General features: G+C 44.2%; 1 protein-coding gene across 3 annotated transcripts in view; it reads left to right on the forward strand.

The window, feature by feature from the left end:
* Window positions 1-1262: 1262 nt before the first annotated feature.
* ALKBH8 (alkB homolog 8, tRNA methyltransferase) overlaps window positions 1263-16138 on the forward strand; it is a 54263-nt gene continuing 39387 nt past the window's right edge. For 2 of the 3 annotated variants that reach the window (XM_083736701.1, XM_083736703.1), the window contains exons 1-6: window positions 1263-1313; window positions 3103-3260; window positions 4845-5085; window positions 9048-9179; window positions 11704-11799; window positions 14161-14265. In XM_083736701.1, coding sequence (XP_083592827.1) covers window positions 3132-3260; window positions 4845-5085; window positions 9048-9179; window positions 11704-11799; window positions 14161-14265 — 703 coding nt within the window. In that variant the 5' untranslated portion in view covers window positions 1263-1313; window positions 3103-3131. Of the gene's footprint in view, window positions 1314-1376; window positions 1523-3102; window positions 3261-4844; window positions 5086-9047; window positions 9180-11703; window positions 11800-14160; window positions 14266-16138 lie in introns of those variants that run through there. The other variant, XM_083736702.1, reaches the window with a different exon arrangement.

Consider the following 16138-nt stretch of genomic DNA (forward strand, 5'->3'; position numbering starts at 1 on the left):
GTTTTGAAGGGGAGTGAAGAACACACACACACAAAAAGGTAACTTGTTAATTTAACGTTTATTTCTATGAGGAGGAGTAATTCTGAGGGGTCAAACAAAGAAATAATAAAAAAGTGACAAAAAGTTATTTTTATAATAACGAGTTTTGCGGCTCCCAGTTTTTTTTTCCTTTGGAAACGGATCCAGGTGGCTCTTTTTGTCTTAAAGGTTGCAGACCCCTGACCTAGTCTCATGTTTGGGCCCTGAAATCTCAGGGTCTGGGGTACTCCTGGCAACCATAGTTTAGCGTGGCAGCACCTACCCCTTTGGAACTTCCTGCATATTGAGATCAAGCAGGCACATTTACTGTACTCTTTTCGCACCTGCTAAAAGCATTCCTGTTTATAGACAATCCTTTAGCCAGATGCTTAGAAAGTTGAGGTAATTTTAATCTGCTTTAGTATTTTAACTTTTGCATGTTTTAAAGCAGGGCTGTATTTTTTTTTTTAATTTTGTAAACCGCTTTGAGGTTTTTCTTACAATCAAGTGGCCAATACATTTTATGAAATAAGAAAACACTGATGGGGGTTTGTTATTGGTATGAGCTTTTGTGTGCACACAAAAGCTCATACCAATAACAAACTTAGTTGGTCTCTAAGGTGCTACTGGAAGGAATTTTTAAATTTTGTTTTGACTACAGCAGACCAACACGGCTACCTACCTGCAACTATAGACTTATGGGGGTGATCATGAGGAAAGCTTGCACTCCAGAATTCACCACTACAAAACTGCATGTATGCATGTCTGTTTAATTGCTCATCCATTCCCACTACCCTTTTGCTGATTTAAAAATAAAATGCACGAGTTATCTTCTAAGTTTAATGTTGAAGCTAGTTGCACATTTTTGCCTGGAGAAAAGCCTCATTGAACCCAGTGGGACTTATCACACATTAAGCCTACAACGAAATTGCACCCTCCCCCCCATTTTTTTTAAGCCACACATATTGGCTGCAAACACCTAGAAACTTAAAATGCAGAAAAGGGTGCGGAATAATGCTGTACGATTTCCACCAAAACAAAACCTTCCTTCCCCTCCATCACGCTCAGGGCTCTGAAAAACAAAGCCGTGTTAGTTTTAGTTAATCTTTATCCCATCGAGACACAACGTAGTTTGGAGAAATAAAAAAGAACTCTGCAACGTGATACCGCATGCGTGTAACGAAGGGGTTAAAAGAAAGCCGGGAATCTGCAAGGCATGATGGGAGTTGTAGGCGAAGAGCTTCATGGGAATTGTAGTTGGGCTGTTTCCTGCAGCATGGCTGCCCTCCTGTAAGGTAAGCCAGCTTCTTTTCTCTGCTATGTCCTGCTTTGCAAAAAGGCAAATGGCAACATCTTTTAACCAGGCTGCAAATTCGAACCCAAGACAGGACGGTTTCCTCTCCTGATTTCAGACTTGCGTGGCGTCTCTTGCTCCCAAGACACTGAATCAGCACTTTATTAACAGGATGTGGTCATGCTAACTCAGTTTTGGAAAGAGAGTGTTGTAAGGATCGTAGCCTAAAATTCCTGTCCAGACATAACAGCTCCTGTTTTCAGTGCACTCCTTTTTTTGAGGGGTTGGGGGGGGGGTGGAACAAAGGAAGCAAAAAATAGACACCACAGTCCTGGCTTGATCTCGTGTAAAATCTAGTTGAGATTCCTGCATTTCAATGGGGTTGGAGTAGATGACCCTTCTAGCTCTCCAATTCTGTAATTCCATGATTCTATGAAAACAACAGCAACCTTGAGCATGTTTATTTATCCATCAGTACCGCTTTCATGAAGGGATGCGGGTGGCGCTGTGGGTTAAACCACAGAGCCGAGGACTTGACGATCAGAAGGTTGGCGGTTCAAGTCCCTGCTCCTGCCAGCCTAGCAGTTCGAAAGCACGTCAAAGTGCAAGTAGATAAATAGGTACCGCTCCGGTGAGAAGGTAAACAGTGTTTCCGTGCGCTGCTCTGGTTCGCCAGAAGCGGCTTAGTCATGCTGGCCACATGACCCGGAAGCTGTACGCCGGCTCCCTCGGCCAATAAAGCGAGATGAGCGCCGCAACCCCAGAGTCGGCCACGACTGGACCTAATGGTCCACACCACAGTTTGCTGCTAAATGCTCTGCCACTTTACCTCTTTGCTTTGTTTTAATGGCAACTCGAGGGCATTTGCTAGCTAATACCAATCTTTTCAGAAGGCCTCAAGTTTTTCACTTGCATTAAGATTACAGCAAAGTCCATTTTTTACTCCTGTGATTCTGTAAGCTAGGAATGACCAGAAATAAAAGGGGAATAAGGTTCAAGAGCGTGGGGAATTATAAATGGGCAGAGTGCACCATCTACTGGTACAAAGGAGACTCTCTCTTTTGTCAGTACAGTGAGAAATAGCTGCAAAGGAGAAAAGTTGAATCAGCTTGTTCCATCTCTAATTGTCGAGCTCAACCCCAAAAAATTTTGCTCAGGAAAAAAATGGTGTTCACTGGAAATTACTGGTACTTCCCAGTAAGTATTTGCAGGAGGGCAGTCAGTGTTGGACTGTGTTGCAGTTTCAGCAGCCTTATTTGGGTTTTAGGTGCTCCGTTTATATCCTGCTCCCACAACCAGAGGGCTCCTACAGTGGATTGCAAATAAGCTGCAACAATAAAACCGAAAAGCAAACAAACATAAAGGGCTCAGGGGAAATCTCATGTCGCTCATCTCTAACATCATGAGACATTTGAGAATAATATCAGCCAATTTCACAGGGTTGTTATAAGGAATAGGGAGGAGTTCCTATGCACAAGAAGCTGATGTAAAGTTACACCAGATCCAAACCCTGGTCAGCAGTGGGGCTGCTACTCTGCCTAACGCTGGCAGAGGGAAAACAAGCCATTAAAACTGGGTTCTAGGCAGGGTTGCCAGGTCACGTGACTGAACTGAATGCTCCCACCATGCCCCTGGGATGAGCAAGTTACACTGGTTTGTATCTTCAGACTGAGGATTTAATGCCATATTGGGTGTTCTATAAAAAGCTTTATAGGTCAAAACCAGGATTTGTTGCTGATTGTTTTTGTTCCGTTCAAGGGATTTAAAACCTGGTCCTTTCTTTCTCCCAGATGGCATCCTCTTCGTTGACCTTTTCAGCATGGAAACAGACGGCATCGGTCAACAGAGACTCAGTAAAGCAGAGAAGAAGCTGCGGCAAAAACAGATGAAGGCCAGGCATACCCTGCTGAGGCACGAGGGGATTGAGTGTGTGTCGTACCTCACCAAGGTGATTTGGGGGTTGAAGTTGCTCCTAGTTGAATGTGAATGGTGTTTTAAGTAGGTTTACTAAGAGATCGGTCCCACTGATCTTAATGGGGCTCATTGGCCAGGCTAGCTGTGGCTAATGGGATTTGGAGTTCAGCAACCTCTGGAGGGCAACAGGTTGGAGATGGAGAAGGCTGGTGTGGAACAGATCACATGGCAGAAATCCAAGCTGTTGGCGAAATGGACAACTGGGCTTTTCAAGCTACCCATCCTGGATTAATATGTCTTGAGTAGATTTTCCATAAATGAAAGCTGCTGTCAAGAATTGTATATGGTGCAAAATTCAGCGGCCAGGTTGCTCACCAGAACAAGATGGTTTGAGCATATACAGTGGTACTTCGGGTTACATACGCTTCAGGTTACATACGCTTCAGGTTACAGACTCCGCTAACCCAGAAATAGTGCTTCAGGTTAAGAATTTTGCTTCAGGATGAGAACAGAAATCGTGCTCCGGCAGTCCGGCAGCAGCAGGAGGCCCTGTTAGCTAAAGTGGTGCTTCAGGTTAAGAACAGTTTCAGGTTAAGTACGGACCTCCGGAACGAATTAAGTACTTAACCCGAGGTACCACTGTAATGCCAATCCTGACCCAACCCAAGTGCGCTAGCTACTAATTATTTTCTGGGCCCAATTCAAAGTTCTGGTGTTGACCTATAAAGTCTTACACAGCTCAGGATCTCAATACCTTAAGGACTGCCTCTCCCCATACGAACTGACCCAGACCCTGTGCTTGTCATCTGAGGCCCATCTCTATGTCCCCCCACCTTGGGAAAACAAGAGGGGGCCTTTTCTGTGGTGGCTCCCTGTCTGTGGAATGCTCTCTCCAGTGAGGCTCTCCTAGCACTATCATTAAATGTATTTAGGCGCCAGGTGAAAACACTCCTTTTTAGCCAGGTCTTTGATCATTAAATAACCTATGGCCTGTTAAAGGTGTGTGCATGTGTGTGGATGACTGTTATTATGATGGTTTTTATGACTATGCTGTCTATTACCATGCTTTGTTTTATGTTTTTATTATTACGCGCTGTAAAATATGTTTTTAATGTTGTCCACCGCCCTGAGATCTTTTTATAAAGGGCAGTACAGTGGTACCTCAGGTTACATACACTTCAGGTTACAGACTCAGCTAACCCAGAAATAGTGCTTCAGGTTAAGAACTTTGCTTCAGGATGAGAACAGAAATCGTGCTCCGGTGGTGTGGCAGCAGCAGGAGGCCCCATTAGCTAAAGTGCTTCAGGTTAAGAACAGTTTCAGGTTAAGTATGGACCTCTGGAACGAATTAAGTACTTAACCTGAGGAACCACTGTATATGAATCAAAATCATAACAACAACAACTAATTTCTAGCTATTTCAAATCTAAACATTTCATTTTGTTTTTCAAACAGAGCAATTCTGGGATAAGAGCCTAATTTCCTCTTTTATTTCTCCAATGTGTTTATGGAATGTTGCTTTCAGATGAATAAATTAGTGTCGATTACTCATGTCTGTGTCTCACGTGTCCTCCCCCCCCCCCTTCCACTGCCCTCCTCTTTATCTCCTGATAATTAGAGCCTGGTGGTTGCCAACGGAGGTCTGGGCAATGGTGTAAGCAGATGCCAACTGCTCGGCCTGGTGCAGGATTGTGGGCTGGTGAAAGCTCTCTTAATGCCTCCCGGTAAACCGTATTCGTTTGTGAAATACGGAAGGACAGAAGACTCCAAAAAAGCCTATGACTCCCTCAATGGGAAGGAGATAACGGTGGAGGACTCTGGCCAAACTATCGTTCTCTATTTCAACTTTGTGGAAAAAGGTATAGCTGTTAATAATAATAATTTATAATTTATACCCCGCCCATCTGGCTGAGTTTCCCCAGCCACTCTGGACAGCTCCCAATCGAGTGTTAAAAACAATACAGCGTTAAATATTTAAAACTTCCCTAAACATGGCTGCCTTCAGGTGTCTTTTAAAAATAGGATAGCTGCTTATGTCCTTGACATCTGATGGGAGGGTGTTCCACAGGGCAGGTACCACTACCAAGAAGGCCCTCTGCCTGGTTCCCTGTAACCTCACTTCTCTCAGGGAGGGAACCACCAGAAGGCCCTCGGCGCTGGACCTCAGTGTCCGGCCTGAACAAGGGGGTGGAGATGCTCCTTCAGGTATACAGGATGGATGAATGGATGGATAGATAGATAGATAGATAGATACAGCTTTAATAAATAAATAGACCCAGCCCACCCACCTAGGGCTCCCACTCTTAAATGCATCATACTTCCAGTGGAGGCTGGTTCATTAGGGCAAATGGGGCACAGCCCCATCAACCTCAGTCTGCCCTTAGCCAGCTGTCCCGTCCGTCCTTCCCCATCTTTGCCTGCCTTCTTAAGCACAACCACTCTAAGGAGTTGCTCTGCCTGTCTGTTTCCTTCTCTTTGGTCTCAGTGTTGCCCTTGTAGAGAGAGCTCAGGAGGGAGGAGAAAGGCACTGCCTGTCATTTTCTGCTGGTCTTCCCACCTTCTTCCTCACCTGTCATCATTGCATACCTCTGTAAACCCTGGGGTTCATCCACGCTGGCTGATGCCTCCCTCGTGTGCGTGGGTGGTGCCGTTTTGGCTGCATAAGCGATGGTATTGAAAGAAATCGAGGGAATGCTACCTTATTTTAAGATCAGCTTTTAGGAATATAGCAATGCATCAGGTGAAATGTGCGCAGGTACTTATTATTTCTGGATTATTATTTGAATTACTGATCAACATTAAAGGTAAAGATAAAGGGACCCCTGACCATTAGGTCCAGTCGTGGCCGACTCTGGGGTTGCGGCGCTCATCTCGCTTTACTGGCCGAGGGAGCCGGCGTACAGCTTCCGGGTCATGTGGCCAGCATGACTAAGCCGCTTCTGGCAAACCAGAGCAGCGCACAGAAACGCGTTTACCTTCCTGCCGGAGTGGTGCCTATTTATCTACTTGCACTTTGATGTGCTTTTGAACTGCTAGGTTGGCAGGAGCAGGGGCCGAGCTATGGGAGCTCACCCCGTCGCAGGGATTCGAACTACCGACCTTCTGATCGGCAAGTCCTAGGCTCTGTGGTTTAACCCACAGCGCCACCTGCGTCCCACTGATCAACATTAGCTACTTACTAACAGCTGGATATTTACCATTCCTCATTGATATAGCTTTTAATACATACTGAATATTTTCTTTTAATTGTTTCCATAATCCTGTGGGCTAGCATTCTTTTCGGACTTGATTGCACGGCTGACAATCTGTGGCAGGCAGGTAGGGGAAAGGGGGCTTACTGGGAGGGTCAGGTGCACTGCTTACTGGGTTTGGGTTCATAGGCTGCATGCATTTAAAGCACCCCCCAAAGAATATGAGGAACTGTAGTTTGTTAAGGATGCTGGGAGTGGTAAACTACACTTCCCTAGTTTCTATGGGGAGCAAAACATGCTCTAAACGTATCTTCTTCTTCTTTGGCGATCACTCGTAACCGAAAAAGATTGTCTTCCATAAACACGGTTTTAACAGTAAGTCCGTAGGTGACTGCGGAGGCCAATTCTGGACCCACATGTCCTTCCACAGTGGGGACATAGGTTTCCAGACGGGAGTTGATCACGGTGAGGGTTTGCCAAGTGTGCCTTCCTCTTAGCGCATTTCTCCCTTTCGTCTTGAGTTCGAGCGTCTTCAAAACCCATGATACCTTTGGTAAAGGCTGTTCTTCAAATGGAGCACTCGCAGGCCAGTGTTTCCCAGTTGTTGGTGTTTATACTACTTTTTTTTTAAGATTTGCCTTGAGAGAGCCTTTGAACTTCTTTTTTTGTTGACCACCGACATTACGCTTACTATTTTTAAGTTCGGAATAGAGTACAGTGGTACCTCGGAAGTCGAACAGAATCCGTTCCAGAAGTCTGTTCGACTTCCAAAACATTTGGAAACCAAAGTGTGGCTTCTGATTGGCTGCAGAAAGTACCTGCAGCCAATTGGAAGCCCCGTCGGACGTTCGGCTTCCAAAAATAGTTCACAAACTGGAACGCTCACTCTGCAGAGTTCGGGAGCCAAAACGTTCGAGAACTAAGCTGTTCGAAAACCAAGGTATGACTGTAGTTGCTTTGGAAGATGATAATCAGGCATCCATACAACATGACCAGTCCAGCGAAGTTGATTTTGAAGAATCATTGCTTCCACACTGGTGATCTTTGCTTCTTCCAGTACACTGGCATTAGTTCGCCTGTCTTCCCAGGTGATGTTTGAAATTTTTCGGAGACACCGTTGATGGAATTTTTCGAGGAGTTGGAGATGGTGTTTATAAACACATATATGCAGCCCTAGTCCAAGATCCAAAGGAAGTAAATTTTGTGACTGAGCAACTGACCCTGTTCCCGCAGCGTTAAATGGCTTTTGGAACTCCCGTCAGCTGGGGAGGGGGCTGCTAAAAATGTCTAACTCCCTTCCACGCACCTTTGGGCTCAAAGATTTGTTGTTCTTTTGATCCTGGACGTAGCATTTAGACATGTCTTCTTTCCCCACTCTGTATTCATCGCCTGTTGGCCACAAACAAACGCTCAATCCTCGTGAGAAGTCCTGGGAAGAGACAATCGAAGGCAGCTGACATCTCACCTGGAACAGCCGGGGGAAATGGTGACCTTTTCCTTTGACAGAGCAGTCAGGCGTTTGAATCTGAAAAGCAGCCAGGTTCTCTGGTCCTAAACAGAAGGGGGTTTGCATGGCACAGTGTGTGGGGACCAAGCCTGTGGCACATGACTAGAAGGATTACTGTCTACGATTAGGATTGCTTTTGGCTTTATCGCTTAATTCACTAATGCGCTTTCCATAAGAGGTTTTCCAAGATCTTTCTAGTCAGGCAGGGGCTTGAGGTGAGCAGGTTCCCCCCTACATCTACTTCTTACAGCACCTTTCTGTCAATATATTATATGCAATTCTCAACCATGGTTTGTTATTGCAAGAACAAGCCTAGTCTCTCTTCTGGGCTTGTGCAGCTCCTCTCACTGCTCCTCCTGCCTTTTTAGAGGACACACTGGTTAGCATGTTATTCAGACCCTAAACTGTGGTTAATCATAACTGTGCTTGCTGAAACTAAGCCAGCTTTATAAACTGTGGTTTGAAGTTGCCCTGTTTCCACAGTGTGGTGTAGTGGTTAAGAGCGGTAGACTCGTAATCTGGTGAACCGGGTTCAATTCCCCGCTCCTCCACATGCAGCTGCTGAATGACCTTGGGCCAGTCACACTTCTCTGAAGTCTCTCAGCCCCACTCACCTCACAGAGTGTTTGTTGTGGGGGAAGAAGGGAAAGGAGATTGTTAGCCGCTTTGAGACTCCTTAGGGTAGTGATAAAGCGGGATATCAAATCCAAACTCTTCTTCTTCTTCTTCTTCTTCTTCACTTAGCAAAATTAAGATTAACCACAGTTTGTCTGAGTGAGGATAATAAGGCAAGCTTCAGTTAACTCAAAATGGATGTAAAGGCTTATAAACTACACCTACTGGCTGCTTCAGAGGGGAATGAGGCAACTTGTGAATCTGGAGGGGTAGGAGTGGGTAGCTAGGCTCTTTTTGGTAATGTAAACGATGGTTTAGTGTTGCATCCAGCCAAGCCCTATATTTAACTGCTTTGTCAGTTTTGATGTTGCTACCTGCCCAGAGAGCATTTAAAAATTGGCAAATTCGAACATCTAGATAATTACAGAACTTGTTTGTTTGAGAACTGTATGTCTATGCTGCTTGAAAGAACAGCATGGGGAGTTCTTTGATTTTTTTATACTCCTAGTTCCTTGGGAGAACATGACACCTACGGCCTTGCCTCCTGGCCTGAAGATAATTGAGGAGCTGGTTTTGCCTGAGGAAGAAAAGGAACTTTTAGAAAGCATTGATTGGGCAGAGGATGAAGTCACCTCAACTGGTAAGTAATGCTTCCTAAGAATGGCTGTTATTTTGGATGACTCTGCCAAAATAACAGATGACTTTGCTCACTCTTTGAGGGGATTTTTGTTGTTGTTGTTATGGTAAATTGGGTTCACCTCCCCAATTTTGGGAATGAGGCCAGGGATTTGGAGCAAGAGAAATAACTTCCCTCAGAGCTATTCCCAGGTACTCCACTTACGCCAGATACACTGGTGCAAATGGGGCCTGTTGTGGCAGGACTTTCCTGGCCTGAGGAAATGCTGTTTCCCACATGAGATTCAGCCTCGGAAGTCCTAGTGGAGCCACAGGTTCCTCCTGTCCCCATTGGAGCTAAGATCGTGAAAGTAGGCTTGGCCTTTTTAAATGAGGAGGCTCCTCATGCTGAAGGCAGAAGTAGTTACTCAGATAAAGCAGGTCCTCTTTGAGGCTGGCTGGTGATGAGCCAACATTTGAGGTTCTGCTATAATGGCAGTTCCAGCCTGAGTGCTGCATAGAGCTAACTTTCAGCGTTTGGAGTGAAAGCACTCTGCAGAAGTCGAAAATAAGAAAGCTTTATTTTCTTCTGCTGGTTCCCTCACTGTGTGAAGCAAAGTTACAGGGAACTAGGCAGAGGGCCTTCTTGGTAGTGGCACCCTCCATGTGGAACGCCCTCCCTTCAGATGTCAAGGAGATAAAGAACTACACAACTTTTGGAAGACATCTGAAAGCAGCCCTGTATCAGGAAGTTTTTAATGTTTGATGTTTATTATGTTTTTATATATGCTGTAAGCTGCCCAGGTGGGTGGGGTATAAATAAAATAATAATAATCAATTGATGGAAATACTGATAGGAAAGATTCTAATTCTATCCAACCAAGGTAAAGGTGTTTTGAGCCATGCTTGTTCTTAATCCATGCAATTTTGATAGTTGTAGGTTTCCATCTTGCTAACTTTTTAGTCGACCGGTTGGGAATCCTCATCATTCCTAGCCAGGATGGCCAGTTATCAGATATAATGGGGATATAGTCGAACAGCATCAGAGTGTCAAATGCTTCCTTTTCCTGCTGTCAGTGTTTTGGACTGAACACTGCTGAAATTTGGGCTGGACAATGCCTAAATACTTGCAAGTGCTGTGAGACAGGAACTGTGAAAATAAAGATGATTAATTGTTTTAAGGATTTGCATCATTCCATTCCAAGAAAATTCTGCTTGAGGTGTTTTACAGCAAAAGATAAACGTGCATATTAATCTTATCTGCGTAAGATTCTTAGTTATGGGTGGGGAACTTGAGTTTCCGTGGTGCAAAATCTGGAATCGTTTTGGCAAAGCATTTCAACCTCTGTGGTTTTGATCAGTTTAGTTGCTTGCTCATGGTACTGGTTTATAACAGGCACCCTTGCCATCATCTACATAGACAACAGTGACTTAAGAGCTGGTTTGGAGGTTTAACTGCACTACAGTAGACAGTAGATGTGAAGTTCACTGGTGCCACCTGCAACCTTTTTGATAAAGCAATGTGCAGATCCCTGGCACACACCTGAGACCGGACACACAGGCGTGAGGATTCATGAATTTGACCAAGTGACTCACTCTGTGCAGTGGAAGCGAATCTTTCATCTGTTGTTTGTGTATTCATTGCAGCAATTGCAGCATCCAAGTTGTCTCGAAGGCTGCTATTTATTTCCAGTGCCTGTTTATGTTATTTAACCGTAGTAAGAACAAAAACCATAGTAAGAACAAAAAAGTCTTCTGTGGGAAGGAGTATATCTATCTATCTATCTATCTATCTATCTATCTATCTATCTATCTATCTATCTATCATCTAGCTATCTATATCTATCTATCTATCTATCTATCTATCTATCTATCTATCTATCTATCTATCTATCATCTAGCTATCTATATCTATCTATCTCTATCATCTATAAAATGTCTTGTTTGGATTGTTGTAAAATGTGTGATTCCTGTGTATAGTTTGTTGCTTCTTCCGCTTGTAAACTGCCTAGAAAGGCTGTGTGCAAATTAAAAGTGAAATGAAATGAAAATGACTCTAGTTGAAAAACAGAATTACTCAATAAAGTACAGTAGCACCTCGGCTTATACCCGGAAGTATCGGACCTGGTTTCTCCGCATGCGCAGAAGCGGTCTACTGCCGTGCGCACATGCTCAGAACAGTGATGCTCGGGTTGCGGAAAACTTGGGATCTGTCTGGACCTCCGGAATGGATCCTGTTCGCAACCGGAGGTACCACTGTACTTCACAAGCATTATCTAGTAATTTGTACAAGAACCCTATAAAGTAGGCCATTATTATTATCCCCTGATCTTGAAGGTGGGAGGGACTGAGGCTGAGAGAAAATGTGGATCATCAGAGACCACAGAGTGAGTTGAGGGCGTAGGGAACTTTCAAACTCATAACTTCCTGAATTTTGGCTTGGTCCTTAAGCCACTATGCAACAGCAGCTCAAAATATATATTGTGGTTATTTAATTTTTTCTCCCCTTCCAAACATGGTTCTGTTTTTCTTCCTTTCCATTTTCACAGCTCAGAAGTCTCTGAAACACAGGAGGGTAAAACATTTTGGATACGAGTTTCGATATGATAACAACAATGTTGATAGAGACAGACCTTTACCTGGAGGTGAGCATCCCGATGGAATGCCTGTTATGTGTGTCTTCTGTTGAATAATCAAGACAGTTTTCTTCACTGATTAGTAGTGGTTGCAATTCTGTATATGCTTACTGGGGGGTAACTGTTGTTGAAATCTGTGAAACTTGCTTCCAAGTATACAATAGAAATGGGCTTGCAGCGCAAGGCTTCCATTCACCTAGGTTGTAATCTTAAATATGGGGTTGACTCCCAGGTAAATGGGTCTTAAAGGACTTTGGCCTAGATATGTGTTTGAATCAATTTCCTTTTAACGTCTTTAGGGAAGAGTCCAGAAAATGCTTGACAATGAGTGGCTTTGAAAATCTGACATGCATATGAGATGCACAAAACCTGAAGAAGGTAGCAGGAGTTTTTGAAGACCAAAACATTTTGGAAGATCCAACATTACAGCTGGTACATTACAGCCTGGGAACGGCTTTGACTGGCTGCCTAACCAGATGAGGGTAGCCGATGTGTCTCAAATCCTCAGTGAGTTAGGGACTTCCCCTGCATACGAAGACAGGATTGAGCGGGTGAGACCAATGGTGGGTCCAGTGGTCAAGAAAGCGGTTTCTGCATGTGCTGTAGAGGGAAGTGAGGGGCTGATGGGGCTCATCAACCTGGGAAGGTAGCCCAGCTAGGAAAGAGAAAAGTCTGATCCTAAACCTCCACTGCCTTGCGATATATCTTCAGGAGAAGAAAGGGCTAAGGAGTAAAACCAACACTATCCAGAGTGGAGTGAGAGCTGGACCATAAAGAAGGCTGATCGCCGAAGAATTGATGCTTTTGAATTATGGTGCTGGAGGAGACTCTTGAGAGTCCCATGGACTGCAAGAAGATCAAACCTATCCATTCTGAAGGAAATCAGCCCTGAGTGCTCACTGGAAGGACAGCTCGTGAAGCTGAGGCTCTAATACTTTGGCCACCTCATGAGAAGAGAAGACTCCCTGGAAAAGACCCTGATGTTGGGAAAATTGAGGGCACAAGGAGAAGGGGACGACAGAGGACGAGATGGTTGGATAGTGTTCTCGAAGCTACCAGCATGAGTTTGACCAAACTGCGGGAGGCAGTGGAAGACAGGAGTGCCTGGCATGCTCTGGTCCATGGGGTCACGAAGAGTCGGACACGACTAAACAACAACAACATCCAGAGTGGAGTCCTTAAGGCGTTTGGATGGTACCTTGCATGCCTCCATCTGGCAACTCCTGCAGCCAAGCTGGTGCCTAACGCATTGCTCTGATTTCCTTTGGACCACAACACTGTGGCTGAGAGCGGTTTCTTGTCGTATGGGCAGCCCAGGACCTCCATACACACTGCCTAGGCTTGCGTCCCAGAGAGGTCACTTTGGTGCTTCTAATGCAGTAGTGTAACTTCACCCTCAGAGGCGCACTCCATTCCCTCTTGAGGCAGACGGATGCGAACAATTGTGGAAGGATGGAGTTGTAAGCGACTCCTAAGCACTTTCCCCTCACATTCTATTAGGAGACGGAAATTTTGCTCACAGCAAGAAGTAGCCGTGCAAAGCCTGATCGTTTGCACATTAAGACAGTGTACATTACAGTTCGCTTCATCCCTTTCCCTGCACATCAGAATTAGCTCACTCCAAGCGAGAGGCACAGTAGGATAATTTCAAATTCATTAATTTGGCAAATAAATTCAAGGTTGCCTTCTCCAACGGGCACGCCAGTAAGCAAACTCGTGCTGTGATCCAGGGAACACCGCCCCCCTCCCATCCCAACTCACGCTTATAAAGATGCCGAGACCATTTAGTTGCAATTAGCCTGTTTCTAATTGCTTTATGCTGCTAGCGCATTTAAGAAACATGAAAACAGTCCCTGTGAAAATCCCAAGCTGCTTTCTACAATAGCGTCAAGTGTATTGTTTTCAGCTAAGGAGCAGAAATATGCAAGGTGATTAGCCATGGCTACATTTGTTTCATTATTACATTTATACCCTACTTTTCCTCCATGGTACTCAAAGCCACAGACTTGTCATTCTCCCTCCTCCTCTTAACATCACAACAGCCCTGTGAGGTAGAATTAGGCTGACAAATCATGACTGGCTTAAGGTCACTCAGCGAACTTCATAGTTGTGGAGATTTAAACCTCTGTAGTCCTTGTCCAACGTTCTAGCTACAACACCATATTGGCAAAAAACAAAAACAAAACCCTGTATAAATGTAACTGGCATGTTTTCCTTTTTGTGGTGTATTCTGTATGAATAATTTAAGGGTTGAAACTTCGCAGCTTTCCTAATTGTATGCTTTATTTGTTTTCTGATGTGGGAATGTTTTGCTGTGGATGAGGGAAGAGAGAGAAAACCTTCTGCTTTTATATTTTCTCACCACCTCAGGTCTCCCAGATATCTGTAACAAGCTTCTTGCGAAATGGTTGAAGATGGGGCACATTAAGGATAAACCTGATCAACTGACTATAAATCAGTATGAACCTGGACAGGGTATGTACACGTGTTGCACAAACATCTTTAACCTGACACAAACACGCCCTTAATCAAAATGCCTTGGTAAATGCAGAAGTATTATTGGACGTATGGGAGGTGTCAGTTCCTTGGGTATATGGGGCAAGCCCTCCAAGGTCTCCAGTTGATACCCAGTTGAAACTGAAGACAGCAGTCTTACATCTTGTCAGGAACATTGAAAGCTGTCTTAATATTATCAAGTCCATTGGTTCATTTGGTGGGGCATCGTTGACATTAATTGGTATCAGCTTTTCAGAGTTTTAGGTAGGAGTTTTTTCCCCCAGCCCTTCTTAAAGATGGGGGAAGAAATTGATCTTTGTGTGTGTTTTGTTTAGGCAAACCTATCTAGACATGTCACTGTTGGTGCAAATAAAAACATATACAGTGGTACCTCGGGTTACAGATGCTTCAGGTTACAGACTCTGCTAACCCAGAAATAGTACCTTGGGTTAAGAACTTCGCTTCAGGATGAGAACAGAAATTGTACTCGGGCGGTGTGGCGGCCCCATTGGCTAAAGTGGTACCTCAGGTTAAGAACAGTTTCAGGTTAAGAACGGACCTCCAGAATGAATTAAGTTCTTAACCCAAGGTACCACTGTAAAGGCAAATTCCTGGATGTTAACATCCAAGTTTAGAGCAAGTACTCTTTGTTGAGAGAACCCTGGCAGAGATTTAAAGTCACAATCTATGCAGCAAAGTAAAGCATGGAAATGTAGGCTGTTTGACCTTTAAAATATGCTCTTCCAACTGAGTGCTAAATTTCCCCAGTTCCCCCAGCACAGGAAAAGACCACACATTTGGTTAGTTAAAAATTGGTGTACTTACAAACTCTGTCAAGGTCAGGTTTATGTGCTTTCCTGTACATCTGCCAGAAAAGTTGCTCAGGTAGTAAAATTTAGCTGAGTTACAAAGTGGTAAAAGTTCCTAGATTATTGGTATAGGAACTTTAAAATGGCTGGTGAGAGCCATGCAGTTGAGCTGGAGCAACCAGTTTAAAGCTCTTCACACACTGAACTTCTCAGGTAGACTGGGTACAACAATGGACTTGATTGCCTATTTCCTTCCAAGGTGAGAGGAAGTGACATAGCTAAGCCTAGCAGGACAGCTTACTCTCTGGCGTTAACCCCTTCATGCATTAATTGAACTTGAGCATGTTGGTTATTTAAAGCTGGTTATCTTAGTTACATGTGAGTGTAACTACTTTTTTTAGCTACTGTAGATTGTAATAATCTTTCAGATCCCCCCTTTTTATCAATAGTTTTAATGTATTATTATATATTTTTGTAAACTGCTTAGAGGTTCTCTTATAATCAAGCGGTATATGAATTTTGAGAGATATATGTAAGGGATTGAACCTGGGACCTTTTGAATGCAAAATGTGTACTTTACTGCTGTGCAAAACCCCTCTCTCCTAAAACACCTAGTGATGCAAAACATATGACATGATAGCATCATGCAGTGACTTGCCCTACTCCCTACAAACCTAAGCTTATAGTGGAGGAATGCATAGCTACAAGGCATCGTATACAGTGGTACCTTGGGTTAAGTACTTAATTCGTTCCGGAGGTCCGTTCTTAACCTGAAACTGTTCTTAACCTGAAGCACCACTTTAGCTAATGGGGCCTCCCACTGCCGCTGCGCCGCCAGAACACAATTTCTGTTCTCATCCTGAAGCAAAGGTAATATTTCTGGGTTAGCGGGGTCTGTAACCTGAAGCGTATGTAACCTGAGGTACCACTGTACTACATTTTGCATCCCTTAGATGGGGAAATATTAAGAGGAGTGACAGTGGTGCTGTGTTTGGTGCCAAATCTGCATTTGCCATAAATTCTAGTCCTAGCCTAAGGCATCC

This window comes from Podarcis gaigeae (assembly GCF_964106915.1).
Source record: "Podarcis gaigeae genome assembly, chromosome: 4".
NCBI lineage: Eukaryota > Metazoa > Chordata > Lepidosauria > Squamata > Lacertidae > Podarcis > Podarcis gaigeae.